This window comes from Gavialis gangeticus, unplaced genomic scaffold (genome assembly GCF_001723915.1).
Source record: "Gavialis gangeticus isolate Ggan-Ray unplaced genomic scaffold, GavGan_comp1, whole genome shotgun sequence".
In the NCBI taxonomy this organism is placed as follows: Eukaryota; Metazoa; Chordata; order Crocodylia; family Gavialidae; genus Gavialis; species Gavialis gangeticus.
In genome coordinates this window covers 20991563-21006575 of record NW_017729027.1, presented here as the reverse complement: position 1 = coordinate 21006575, position 15013 = coordinate 20991563, and the positions used below count along the sequence as shown (strand labels likewise).

Here is a 15013-nt window from a genome sequence, read left to right as displayed (position 1 = left end):
CGCTAGCAGGGAGGGACAGCTCTTATAACTGGAATGTCAGCATTGAGGGTTACATTCTGTTTTGCAAAAACAGGGTTGGGAAAAAAGGTGGTGGTGTTGCCTTGTATGTCAAAAACATACACACTTGTCCCCTGATTCAGGAGGAAGAAGACAGCAAAGCAGAATTAATTTGAGTGAAGATGAAACATGAAAGATGCAGCAGCAATATTATGGTAGGGATTTATTATAGGCCACCAAATCAGTAAGAGGAGGTAGATGAGCCACTCTTCAAGCGGGTGACAAATCTATCCAAGAGTTATGGGATAGTACTGATATAAGACTTCAGTTTTCTGGACATCTGCTGGAAGAACAATGCAGCCAAACATAAAATGTCAAGCCAGTTTCTAATCTGTGTGGAGGACAATTTTCTGTCCCAGGAAGTAGAAGATACAACTAGTGAATGATCTGTCTTGGAGCTTGTCCTAACTAAGAGGGAAGAATTGATGGGGATGTGAAGGTGATGGAAAACTTTAGAGGAAGTGATGATGATATGATAAAATTCCAGATCACAGACAGGGAAAGCATGAGGTCAGCAAAATTAGGATGCTAGATTTCAGAAAGGTGGATTTTAGCTGACTCAAAGACTTAATAGACATGGTGTCATAGGAGGATAGATTGAAGGATAAAAGTGTGCAGAAGGGCTTGGAGCTTCCAAGTAGGCCTGTGCAAATAGGGAAGTGTTCTTTTTGGATTAGGATTCTGAGGACAATAATTTGATTCAGCTCACTGTCCTAAATTGATTTGACTGAATTGGCTTCAGAAGATTCAGCACTGATTTGGAGAGATTCAGTGATTCAGCCATAGATTATAATGGGGAATCACTGAAATACCTATAACTTCATGATTTTTTAGCAGATTTGGATAAAAAAGCAGGGATGGTAGCCCCTTCTGAGGCCATGAATCCTTCCAGATTTCAAGGAGATAGGTGCAGGGATTTCTGGGAAACTGCACCTCAAACTGTTCAAAGCAAAACTTGTGACGTGTGACTTTGTTAAGGTGTATGTTAAGGTGCATGTTAAGGTGCAGCAGGATGAAAATTGCAGGGATAGTAGCCCATGTTCTCACCCTCACAACTCCACTGCAACCAGTAAGCCTAAGGTCTCTCAAAGATCTTACAGGTCTGGGCTTTCCCCAGCCAGAACTCTGCAGTGGCTGGAGGTTATCAGGTACCTCCTGCTCCTACCCCTTTCACCAGGAAGGTTCTCAGTCCTGGTATTTCCTGGAGCTGCCGCACCACCAGCATTTCCTGGAGCTGCCGCACCTCTCCCCCCCCGGCCTCCCAACCCTGGCAGGATGCAATTTTAGGCTATGCCCAGGACTTAGGGCCTCTTCCTTCCCCATAGCCCCAGCCCATACCTCCAAGTTCATCCTGGCACAGGAGCTCAGCAGAGAGATGTTCTTCCCTTGCTGTCTGATGATGCAGTGAGTGCCACCTCCAGCTCTGAGAGTCGGGCATTAAATGGCTTTTAAAAAGAAAAGGAAATAGGTGCAGATGGAGTAAGAAGGGTGGCACTCCGTCTGCATGTGGAGCTTGGGGAACCCCAGCAGCGAGAGGTTCACCTTGAGGAACACCAGCTGCTCCACCAAATCAGGATCCAAGGAGGTACAGTGGGGTGTCACAACATCCCCAGCAATGCTAAACACCCTCTTGCTTGGAACACTCATTGATGGACAGGACAGGTGTTCCCAGGCAACCGTGACCAGATCCTCCACATCTGGCTGTGGGTTGCCCAGTAAGCCAAGGGGTTGCAGTCCAGTGACTCCACATCCTCAGCGAGATAGGTAGCCACCAAAGCCTCAGCACTACCTGCCCAAGGCTGGGGTCTGGTGCATCTGAACCCCAACATTGAAGCAATGCTGTTGGCCCACATTGGCAGTGGCTGGTGTGGAGGAGACTGGCTGGTGCCGGGAGTGCTAGACAGGAAAGTGGATCCACCTTTTTCATGTCCCCTTGCCTCTGCCCTTCTGCCTCCCTTATTCTGTTCACCAGCACCTCCATCCACTGATCCAGGGTTTTGGTGCTGCACATGCTCCCCTTCACCCTTGGGTCATACGTACTCACCAGCATGTGGACTGTACTGGATTGCTAGGGATCCAGCCATTTTCTGATGCCCTCCTTCAGCCACTTCACCAGTGCCTGCACCTCTGGTGAAAGCGGGTTGCCCCAGCCAGGAACATTGATCCCCTGGAATTTCTCTATTTGGTTCTCAAGTTCCTTCACTATGGGGATCACCTGGCAAAGAGAACATTGCCAGCACTGAGGGTCTCAGTGGCCTCGAGGAACAGCTTGAGGTCCACCAAGATCTGGGAGATGGTATCCCACCCTCTTTTGTTAAGGGGGCCACTGATCCCAATCTCCCCAAGCAAGGCCATCCCCTTGATGGCCTTCTGTTGCTCCACCAGCCTTTCAAGCATCAGGTATGTGGAGTTCCATCAAGTCTCCATATCCTGCATGATTTTGTGCTGCAGGATGCTCAGCTCTGCCTGTTTGTTCCACAGCACCTTGTCCCCCTTGATGCTCCGGGGGAGGTAGCCCACCTCCTTCCTCCATTTTGAAATCAGCTGGGTGGTAGTGACAGCGCCATCACCGGCAGCCCTGTCCCCCTCCAAGGCATCCCTGACTATGAGGTGGAACTTGCGTGCCACACAGTGGATGCTAACAAAGTTGGCATCATGGACTACCTTGACCATATTGGCCCCATTGTTGATGACCATGAATCTGTGGGTGAGTTCACCCTGCCCAGTAAGCCACCCCTGCACCACCCAGTTCATGGCCACCATGATCTCCCTTGCCGTGTGGGACTCATCTATCACCTTGGCTTGAAGGAGAGCCTACCGATGGCCAGACTGATTGCACCAGTGCCCTGTGAGGGAGAGCATGATCTCCACACCAGCTGTTCCAGATGTCTGAGGTGAAGTGCAGAGCAACCTGCAGACCTGCTTTGCGCAACTCCTTCCTCAGGTACTCCCTGCATGCCTCATACAGGGAGGGCATCACTGTCCTGCTAAAAGTGGTGTGTGCAGGCACTTGGTAGGATGGGGCCATGAGTGCCATGAGCCACCTGAACCCTGGCCACTCATCTAAGGAGAAGGGCTGGCCATCCAGAGCAAGCATCTCCCCAGTGCTCCGGATGACCTTACTCACCCTTGCAATGCTCCTCCCTTTGTCTGTGGCTTTCCCCCAGTGCTCCAGGGTAGCTTGCTTCTGCTTTATTGGGGCGGGGGCTTTGGAGAGCAAGGGGAACTTCCCTTTGGGCACACTCCCACTGGTACTGAGGAGGGGCAAGGGCAAGGGGGTGCTACCTCCTGAGATGCAGCAGCACCGCCGTGATGGTGAAGTGTTTCCCCTCCTTGCCCCGGCTGATCTGCCTTTGGCAGTGCTGGCAGATAGCATACTTAGGATCATCTGCCACCTCAAAATGATCCCACACTACACTGCCCCCCCACCCCCAGCTTCTGGGTTGAGGGTGGGAATCCTGTCTTATCCCCCTCCTCAGCAGGCAGAGGCACAATAACAGCAGGAGGTGACTCAGCTGAGCCACTTGCCTCCACAGCCTCTACCTCAACCTCCTCCAAGGTTCTTTCCAGAGAAGGAGACCTGGCTCTAGGGAAACTTTGAGAAGTGTGGAACACAAACTCAGATTTCCCCTCATTCCCCAGAATTTCTTTTGCTAGGGCACTCAGTTCCCCTGCTTCCAGATCCAGCTCCTCCTCTGGCAGCTCATGCTGGGAGATGAAATTGGGATGGAGGAGACTGTCATTCTGGCGCTGATGGCTATTTCTGGTGTTAGGGGAGGTGGTGCAGGTGCAGGGACAGGTACTGCTCCTACCTCCTTGCCCCCACTAGGAGCAGAAGACTCACTGTTGCCAGGAAAGAGGATGCATCTATGTTTGGGGGCAGGGGAGACTTGCAGCTCTCCCCCTACCCCCTCTAGCCCCTCCCCTGCCAGAATACCTGGCACCTGCCTTTCCAGCATGCTTCACATTAATCTTTGCTGTTCTGGAAAATGTATGTGTGTGTGTGCACAGCTGTAATATCTCTTCTTTTATCTGTGTGTGTAACTAACTGATATCTCTTCTTCTTCTCTGATTAATGTATGTGTGTGACTACTACTCTTCTTCTCTGTTTACTGTATGTGTGAGTGTGTGTAATGTATGTGCTTTCTTGCACAGTGATGGATCACACTACCAGGGACAACACAGCTTACTTTTTAAAGTGTGAGGGGGGCAAAAATAACAAGAACAAATAAGACTTTTTGGGGGAAGAATAAGTTGAAAGAAAGGTATTGGATAGGGATAAGTAGATGGATTCTAGGCAAGGGTAATTAGTAAGTGGTATCCAATCCTTTCCAAGAACAGAAACAAGCAGAAGGCTGACTAGGAAGCCAAGTCAGTCCAGTAGTACCTTTCAGACACAGTTGCTCAGGCAAAAACAGCTCACAAAAGGGACAGAAAGGCTGCAGACAGAGGCTTATATGCTGTTTCTACGTCCCTCCCCCAGAGCACTGTGATTTGAAGGGAACTCAGGGAAAGATCACAGTCACAGGCCAGCTAGAGATATCAGTCTTCCCCCCTCCCCCCCCGCTCCCCCTTCCTCTTCTCAGTTTCTGTTCCCCTGAAAGACTGCCTTCCGAATCTCCGAGTCCTTTTCTGAATCGATTCAGAGGGGTTTTTTTGTCTCCTGATTTGATTTGGATTCAGTGATTCAGCCTCTGAATCAGACCAAATCTTCTCTGAATTAAATCAGTGACCGAAGCTTCAAACACCCCTTCTACTAAGGGGTACAGTATTGGAAGCCCAACAAGAAACTGTCCTGACATAAGGGAAACACAATAAGAATGGCAAGAGACCAATGTGGCTGCACAAGTAGCTTCTAAAATGCCTCAAATGCAAAAGGAGAGCATACAGGCAATCAAGGAATGAGCAGGTCACCAAGGAATCATACAGGGAAAGAGCAAAAACCTTCAGGGACAAAATCAGAAAGGCAAAGATAAACAACAAGCTGCACCTGGCAAAGGAGGTTAAGGACAACAGGAAGGGATTCTATGTTAGCCAAAAAAGAAGAACCAAGGAAACTGTGGGTCCTCTGTTAACAAGCCAGGAGGAACTCCTAACCAAAGATGCAAAGAAGGTGGAGTTACCTAACAGCTACCATGCCACAGTCTTCACAAAAAATTCAGCTGCAGACAGACACCTAATACAGATTATCTGGGTAAGGAAAGGGGCAAGATGAGGGAGAAGATAACAAATGAGAGGGTCAGAGAGCTTTTGTTGGGTCGAAATGAATTCAAGTCAGCAGGGCCAGATGAACTTCATCACAGGGTCCTGAAGGAACTGGCAGAGGAGCTCTTGGAGTCCTTGACAATTATCTTTATGAAGTCATGGTAGACAGGCCAGGTACCAGAGGACTGGAAAGAGGCCAGCATAGTGCACCTCTAAAAAAGGATAAAAGAAGGACCCAAGGAACAACAGACCAGTACACCTCACCTGTATACCTGAGGAGTTATTATAGCATATCCTAAGGAAGGCCATTTGCAAGCATCTGGAAGAGGAAAGGCTGATCACAAGCAGCCAGCATGGATTTATGAAAATAAATCATGTAAACTAAATATGATCTCCTTTGACAAAGTAACTAATTGGGTGGATGAAGGGAATGTTGTGGATGTAGTGTATCTGGACATCAGCAAGGCTTTTGAGAGGGCCCCACATGACCTCATAAACAAATTGGAGAAATGTGGACTAGATAAAACTAGACTACTATAAGGTAAATAGATAATTGGCTCAATAGTCACAAGTAATGGGTAGTTATTAGTGGGTCCATGTCAGAATGTCAGGAGGTTTCAAGTGGAGTCCCACAGGGGTCTTTCACCTGTTTATTAATAATTTGGATACTGGCATAGAAAGCTTCTTGAGCAACTCTGTAGATGACACAAAACTGGGAAGGACTGCAAACACATTGGATCATGCAAGCGCAATTCAGAAGGATTTCAACAGATTTGGAAGTTGGGCTGGAGCTAACAGGATGAAGTTCAATGCAGACAAATGTAAGGTGCTGCACTTCAGTAGGAATAATCAAAAACACAAATGCAAAATAGGGACACCTGGCTGGATGGCAGCACTATAGAAAAGAACTTGGGAGTCTTTGTAGATAACAAATGCAGTATGAGCCTGCAATGTGATACAACTGCACAAAAGACAAATAATATTTTGGGATGCATCAATAAAAGCATTAGGTGCAAGATGCAGGAGTTGATAGTCCCTCTCTGCTCGGCACTGATTAGGCCTCATCTGGAGTACTGTGTGCAGTTCTGGGCTCCACAATTTAAAAAGGACGTGGAGAAGTTAGAGGGGGTCCAGAGGTAGGCAACAAAGAAGATCAAGAGCTTCGAAGGCAAGTCATATAAGGAGAAGCTGAGAAGTTAAGCATGTTCAGCTTGATGAAAAGGTGCTTAAGAGGGGACATGATAGCAGTCTTCAAATACTTGAAAGACTGCCATAAAGAAGCGGGAAAGCACCTTTTTCTCTTGGTTCAGAGAGGAGATCCTGAACCAATGGCTTGAAATTGCAGCAAAGTAAGTTTAGATTGGATATCTAGAAAGACTTCTTCACTGTGAGTATAGTGAGGCAGTGGAATAGACTGCTTAGCAAAGTTGTGGACTCTCCATCACTGGAGGTGTTCAAGAAGAGGTTGAACAGCTACTGGTCAAGGATGACCTAGGCATAGTTATGCCTATGATATACTATAGGTATTTCCCACTGTTTGGAGCTATGTTGATTCCCCCTCCCCCTGCCTTTCTGCTACATGTGTCAGGATATTTTTAAGCCTTCCTCAGAGGTATTGGTTGTTGGCACAGCCAAAATTGGGAACTTTGAATAGGGTGTGCCAATGTCTCTGCCTGGACAAAAGCCAGAGGGACTTTTGTTCCTGGCTAAAGGGACTTGCCCCTCCATTCAAGGTGACCATATTTGGAGTTGGGAAGGAATTTTACCCCATGGTCAGATTGGTATGGACTGTGGGGGTTTTTGCCTTCCTCTGTAGTGAGGAACATGGCTCTTCTACCTGGTACCTCTTGAGCATATATTAACAATATTTTATAGACAACATTGGTTGCAGTGGTTCCCCTGCTTTACCTGTGGCAGGTTAGGGTGTTAGGTCTATGTTGTATCAGGGTTGATGATAGTCATATGTAGAGTTTTGATTATGGTTGTATGGGTGGTTTTTCCCTGGCCCAGAAACACCACTACATAGTTTAGAGCCACTCCCACATCTGCCCAGCCCAACATGGTGGCCTGTGGCCAAAACATCTTCAGAATGGCAGCTGCTGCCATAGATTAGGAGCTGGACATAGTCACAGATGGCATGCTGTTTAGCAAGAGCATATGCCTGAGTTTCTACCCACCACCCTCCCACCTTTCCCCTCCACACCCCAAAGTACTGCTTCTTTACTCTTTGTCCAAATGGAAGTGATCACAGCAGCCATCCAAGGGTGACATGTAGAGAGTAAATCCTGTGACTTCTTGCGAGAAAAGCTGCAGCCCAACCAGTCTCAGGACAAATGCAACATCTGTTATAGCCTTTGGGGACAGACTCTCCCACACCAAACCTACAGTTAGGGTGCAGGCTACCTGCACAGCTTGTGCGTGACCACAGTTGTCACAACCACTAAGTTTTAGTAGTGTCACACTGCATGACTTCTCCATCTGCCATTCCCCTCTTCATCCTCCCCCTCTCAGGAATATGACTTCTTCTGCATCAAAGGTCTTCTGTAGCATCTAGGATTTACCTGTAAAGTATATGAAAGTTAAAACAAAACTTGTCATATTTATTTTCATTTATTCTTTTTGTGTGATAAAAATTCACATTTTAAATTCTTCTGAGCTCAATAAAATTCATTTTGCTACCAAAAACATAGTGGTCCAAGCATAAATCGATTTGCAGCTGAGGAAAGTGTAAGTCAGCTTTCATGTTCTTGATATTCACCGTAAAACGTATTTTTCATAAATCTACATATAAGAAAAATAAACAATATCTATATTTCCTTATTTCTGTTTAAATATTTAGTGAATGTAATTAAAAGAAATATGATCCTCTTTTCAGAAACATTTAAACCATTCATAAATTGAATGCACTGAAGTTAGGTCATGATTTTTGTACTTTGAAAGTCACCATCCTGTAAACATTTAGCAGAAATTGGCAAGCTAGTTACTAAATTTTATGCCCAAATATTTTTTCTTCTGCTTTCATTAGTGTTTAATCTGTCAAGCTTGAATATTAATTCAAAGTTACGTACAAGCCCCTATATTCTCAAAGTACTTGAAGGCCGACTTCAGAGGCTTTCCAGTTTTTATTTTAAATGTAATTTTTTAGATGATAAAACGATATAGTTGTATACTATATATAATAATAGTACCTTGAATTCCTTTACTATATCATTTGGTCAGCTATCTTAACTGTTTGGAGATGTCATATAATATAGTCACCCTATGCAATTACCTTTGAAGTTAGGAGCATTAATTTTTATGAACAAATGAAAGTTGCAATTTGTTATATACCCTGAACTCTAATTGACTTCACTAGAAATTTTGCAAGAACAGAAATGTTCTGTGGTTCTATTGTATAATTACTACAGAAAAGGTCAAATGGGATGTTTCTCAGGCTAGGACAAGGTTTTCAACCTTTTGAGATCAGTTTACCTCCAGCGGCCAGACACAGAGCAGTGTACCCCAGGATCCAGAAATGGGGCAGGGGAGGGAGGGGTGGCATATGGCCGGATATACAGTGGTGGGGGTGGGGGCACAGCTGAATGCAGAGCAGTGGCAGCTGCCACATGTGAGTTTCCCCCCAGCCCTGCTTCCGGGCAGGCAGCCAGGCGGCACCTGCATGGAAGTATAGGGTGGTGCATGGTAGCACTTTGTCCCTGCCCACCCACACATACCCCCTAGGGCCTTTTCAACTACCCCCAGAGGTACGCATAGCCCCGATTGACAACCCATGGGCTAGGATACCACCTTTATTGTTCAAAGTTGTGAAATGTTTAATTTTTTCCTATTTTAAGGGCATTCCTCACAATGAAAGAAATGGAATGGGCGGTTTATATAAGCTACAGGTATTCATCTTTATTATATGATTTGATCTTTTTCTTGATAAATAAATTTGACACAAATCAAAATTTAAACATTTTTTTTCCAGGGAGGCATGAGTGCTGCTAGTTATCCTGGCCCACCTGGCCCTCCTGTAAGTATTAATAGATATCATTTGTTTAATTTAAACTTCGATAGAAGGCTTTGTTACTTACATACAACTTGTTTATGAGATAGATAAAAGCAGACGTTACATCTTAAACATGAAACACTCAAAAGCTGCGTCCACACGAGTGCACACGTACATTTTGCATCACCTTATAGGCTTCTGAGGCACCACAATACACGCTCCATGCATGTGATTTGGTTTTCCATGCTGCATACTTGCAGTACAGAGCCAGATTTAGATACTGGGTGATCCCAATATCAAAAAAAGCATGTGGATAAAAAGCAGGGTGGTGCATGTGGCAGCTGCATGCACAGCCTGAAATCAGAGCCTGGCTGACCAGAGCCATGCTTCAGCTGCTGGCTAGGCTCCATACACCCGGATCACCACTGCTGGAGCCCCAGGAGACCCCAGAACCCCAGGTAAGGCTGCTGGGACCATCCCAGCCTCCCCTACCCCACCTGGGGTAACTTTTCATGCACCATAGTTTCTAGGGTCGGAAGGGACCTTAGCAGATCATCTAGTCTGACCCCCTGCCATGGCAGGAAAGAGTACTGGGGTCAAACGACCCCAGCAAGGTGTTCATCTAACCTCACATAGTATGCATGCAGAGGCATTCCCCAGGTACCACTAGCAGCAACACAAATATGTTCCACTGCTACTTATCCCCAGGGAAACACCCATGCATACTCATTTGGATGTGCCCAAACACGCTAAATTTGCTACATTTGAAGATTAAGGCATTTATTTTTAGATGTGTGTCTATCAGATATTTTGGTATATGCTGAGAGAATGGCACATTTTGATTTCAATACTAAGAACTGCATGTAAAGTTGGCAGAATCAAGTGCATAATCTGATATTGGATTATATGCCATGCCTGTTCTAAAAGTAATACTTAAAATGTATATCTTTAGTGTCAGTGTAGTGTAATAGATTTTCAGGGACTCAAACAAGGTAAAATAAGATTGTATTTAGGCATATGTAATAAGTACAGTAGGATCTGAGTCTTTTTTCTTCATCCTTCTAACTTATACATGTATTCTGAGACAGAGAGGCTGTGCACATATTTAAGTCTCTCTGTAATTATTGGTATAGACTGGTTTCATCCCATCCAGGCTACATAGTCACTTTGGCAGCTCTGTAAACATTCTGCCATCACAGTGAGGGGCTACTGTTCCTTATATCATTTGCATTGTAGCATCACAGACTTATCCAGAGATCTCTCCTACACTGAACTTTGGGGCAACAACACAAAGAGCAACTAAGATTTGACCCAAAGCTGACAAAAAGAAATAGCCATTAGTACTGACTCTGACTATGCTGCGTTACCATTGTATTATCACTGTCATTATGTATTTATGTTGTACTAGCACTGTGAGATGCCTTATTCTTGTCTTAAATATTTCTATGAATCTTTCTTTCTTTGAAGGGTCCAAAAGGTGATCCTGGCACGATGGTACGTATGTTTTGTTGGAATGTGTCATTTCAGTTTTAAGAGTGTCTTCATAAGTTGAAGCATGGAGATAGTGACAGGAATAATGGTAGGGAACTAGCAGGGACTGAGCCCTTCAAAGATTACAATAAAAATTGACCCAAATCTCAGAGTAACTGTGGAGATGGGAGAGTCCAGATAATCACATAATCCTGTCACTATATGTGTTTAATAGGGATGTGCAAAACAGCTATGTTACGATTCAGTTTCAGATTCAGCCACTTGGGAGGGACAGTGATTCATTTTGGTGTTTTGGATCACTATTCCATTTCGATTTGGCCAAATCTGTTTCAGAGTTTCAACAATGTTTCGGTGATTCAGCCATAGGCTATAATGGGGAATCACTAAAATGCCTATAACTTTGTAATTTCTTGCCTGATTCAGATAAAAATTGCAGGGATCGTGGCCCCTTCTGAGAGTAGGAAGCATACCAAGTTTCAGGGAGATAGGTGCAGGGTTTTTTGTGACACTGCACCTCACACTCTTCAAAGCAAAACTCATGACATGTGACTGTGTGTGTGTTAAGTCACAGCTGGGTGAAAACTGCAGGGAGGGTAGCCCTTTCTGAGGCCATAAATCCTGACAGGTTTCAAGGAGGTAGGTGCAGGGGTTTCTGCAAACCTGCACCTCAAACTGTTCAAAGTAAAACTCATGACGTCACTTTGTATGTGTGTTAAGGCACAGCGGGATGAAAACAGCAGGGATGGTAGCCCCTTCTGAGGCCATGAAGCCTGCCTGGTTTCAAGGAGATAGGTAAAGGGGTTTCTGTAAAACTGCACCTCAAGCTTCTAAAAGCAAAACTCATGTCACTTGTGTGTGTGTGTAGGCAGAGCAGGATGAAACCTGCAGGTAACCTGTAAAAGTGGGCCTTCCCAATGCCAGTTAGATTGCCTCCTGCCCACCTGTTTTTGGGCCAACCGCCTGCCCCTCTTTTGTCTGCCACACCTTGATAGAAAACTGATTCAGATGTTTCCCAGGTAGGAGACTGCCCATTTAGGTGTCTTGGGGTGACATCCATTCCTCAGCTCTGTACCTGCCCTACACTTTGGCCTATGCCTCACAGATTGCATCATTCAGCCCCTCCAGCTGTGGTCCCCTCTCTTGGACCTTTGGTTCCCCCTTAGGCCCTAGTCCCACCTTCAGGCAAGCCAGAATCCCAAGCCTCTTGCTCTGGGCATGCCTCGCAGTAGGCCCTTGGCCCTTCAGCCCCACTTTGGGTCCTGGCCCCAGCATGGACCAGTTGAGGGTACCTCTGATATCTTTTACTAGACAAACTAAATAGTTGGAGAAATATATCTTAGCAAGCTTTCAGGTTTAAAACCTCTTTGTCAGGCTGAGGAAGCATCTGCAGTTGGTGTGTGTGCTTTTCCTGGGTGGAGTGAATAGTGAAGAAGCCAGAGGCTGGTATGCATGCAAGAAAGCCAGTCAGTGAAAATGTAAATTGAGGTGTCAGGAAGTGAGGGTATAGTCTGGGGTTGGTGGGGGAGGGCGATGTAGCAGGTAAAAGTGGAGAGGTACCTGGGGAGTCAGATGTCAGGCAGGTAATAGTGTGTCATAAATCCAGTGTCAATATTGAGTCCGTGAGTTTTTGTATCCAGGAGGTTCATGAAGTGAAGTTCATAGGCTTGTCTGTGAAAAGTGGTTTGTAAATTCAAACAAGCACCGAACCTCTCTAACCTCATCACCAGAATCAAACTTCCTACATCCCACAACACACCAAATGGATCCAGACCATGCCATGACAAGAAATGCAAAACCTGCCAACATATCTCCAGTACCCCCACAATTACTACACCCCACAAAATAACCATCACTGTTCCTGGATCTTACAGCTCTGCCTCCAGAAACATTATATATCTCAGCCAGTGCACCAAATGCCCTGATGGAAAATATGTAGGCGAGAGCAAACAACAACTGCACACCAGAGTGAATGCACACCAGAAATCTATTACAGACAAGAATACTCAACTACCTGTGGGGGCACATTTCTCACAAGCAAGCCACTGTCTCTCTAGTCTCTCAGTCCTGATCCACAAAGGAAATTAACAAACCACTTTTTACAGATAAGCCTATGAACTTCACTTCATCAACTTCCTAGATACAGAAACTCATGGACTCAATATAGACATTGGATTTATCACACCCTATAAACTTCCCGACATCTGACTCCCTAGGCACCTCTCCACTTTTACATGCTACATCACCCTGCATCCAGCCTGTCCCTCACCCCTGACACCTTACTTTACATTTTCACTGACTGACTTTCTTGCCTGCATTGCATGCCAGCCTCTGGCTTCTTTACTATTCCTGACATTCAGGAAGAGCACACACACCAACTGCAGGTGCTTCCTCAGCCTGACAAAGGGTTTTAAACCTGAAAACTTGCTAAGATATATTTCTCCAACTATTCAACAGGATCAGAGGTAGCAGACCTATTTCACATAGTCAACTGGCTGATCAGTCCAGATTATCCAGAATCCATATACCCACATCAGCCACTGTGAAGAGCTACCAGCATTCTTCAACAATAAACAATATCAGCCCTGAAGATGGAGCTGTCAGGAAAAGAAATGTGCCTGTATGCCACATCACCATAAATATGCTTGGTCCCAGACATGATGACATTGAAGAAGCTCTAGTAAATGAAGCTTTTTTCTAGTAGCTCTTTTCTAGTAAATGAAACTCAATGTAACTAGTCTGTTAAAAGGAATTAAACTGCTCAGCATTTGCTATTTGATCTTACTCTTCCTGGCATGTCCGTCAGAACTCAAAGACTAATGCAAGGACACTGCTGTCCCACAAAGCCCTTTCATGACTAGACTTTGTTTGCAGAACAGAGTTCTGTTCAGAAGCACTAGATTTATCTAGAAAGTTAAAGAAAAGTTCCAGAATTACCTTATAATCTATGTTAATTCTCTAATTAACTACATATGCTCAAACCTATCACTGTATTAACTGAAAGTGGTTTAGAGCTGACATTGATCAGGCAACTACACCAGAGGGGTTCTCCCTGATTGCATTCTTAATCAAAATCAAAACAGTTAATCAGAAATAATCACATTCTGCCTCTGGAAATAGTTTTTATTCTCAGATCATTAAAACCTCATCTGGCAAAATCTGTTCACTCAAAGTTAATAGAATGTTTAGTTGTTTCTTAAATATTTTCAGGTTAAATACTCTACATTTATTTGCTCTCCAGCCATTTTATGTCTCATCAAGAAGGTGGAATTATTAATCTATGCAACTTTTTTTTTAACCAGGGAGATCCCGGTCCAATGGGGCTACCAGGTCTAGAAGGACTCCCAGGGGAAAAGGTAGGACTTTAAGACAGGAAAACATTTTCTTTAGATGTTGTCTGGCATTTCTCCAGAGTTTCATGTGAATTTCACTGTGTATGCAGTGATACTGTGTACCTACCTGAATTTTCATGTTCTCTATGTGTTGATCTAAATAGTACAGTTCTATAAATATTCAGTTCCATATTCTGTGCCCTCTGAGCATCTCAGAGTTACACCAGGCACAGCTGGTGAACTCAGACTGGTGAGGTGGTGGAGCATCCCATGGCGACGGGGTTGCAGCTGGCCGGCAGCGGGGGGGGGTTGCAGCCTCCCCGCCACTGGCTGAAGTGCCCAGCCAACTGCAAACCTCCCTGCCCCCCACTCCCAGCTGGCTGCAACCCCCAACCACCCCAACTCCTGTGGGACACTTCACCACCCCACCAGTCTGAGTTCATCAGCCACACATGAGTTACACCACTCCAAGCAAAGGTTAACATTGGGATGTGCTATGTAGTTCATGTTAAGGTAACTTCACTGTGATTAACAGAGATAAAACAAGCAATTTGCAGTCCTCCAGCATCCCAGGATTCACTGTTCCCAGCCCCCAGTAAATAGCTGTGTTACTTCTGTTGTGATGCAGGTCAAAACCCAAGATAGGCAGAGCTGCTGCAAATGAAACATCTTTTTGTAGCCTTAGAGACCTCTGTAGTGTAACTTCTAACTAAACAGATGTTACATATGGTACTATAAAACATAGTGCTACAAAGAAGTTCCTGTTTCAAACAGGCACTTTTCTGTAATGCTTGCACCATTTTCATAGTTTCATAGTTGGTATGGTCAGAAGGGACCTGAGCAGATAGTTTCATAGTTTCATAGTTTCTAGGGTCGGAAGGGACCTGAGTAGATCATCTAGTCCGACCCCCTGCCATGGCAGGAAAGAGTACTGGGGTCAAAC

The 15013-nt window shown here is 45.2% G+C and overlaps 1 protein-coding gene across 3 annotated transcripts in view; it reads left to right on the top strand.

Moving 5' to 3' along the window:
- COL19A1 (collagen type XIX alpha 1 chain) overlaps positions 1-15013 on the top strand; it is a 594002-nt gene that overhangs the window by 526013 nt on the left and 52976 nt on the right. For all 3 annotated transcript variants that reach the window (XM_019520501.1, XM_019520502.1, XM_019520500.1), the window contains 4 exons: positions 9096-9146; positions 9230-9274; positions 10718-10744; positions 14041-14094. In XM_019520501.1, the coding sequence (XP_019376046.1) occupies positions 9096-9146; positions 9230-9274; positions 10718-10744; positions 14041-14094 (177 nt within the window). The remainder of the gene's footprint in view (positions 1-9095; positions 9147-9229; positions 9275-10717; positions 10745-14040; positions 14095-15013) is intronic.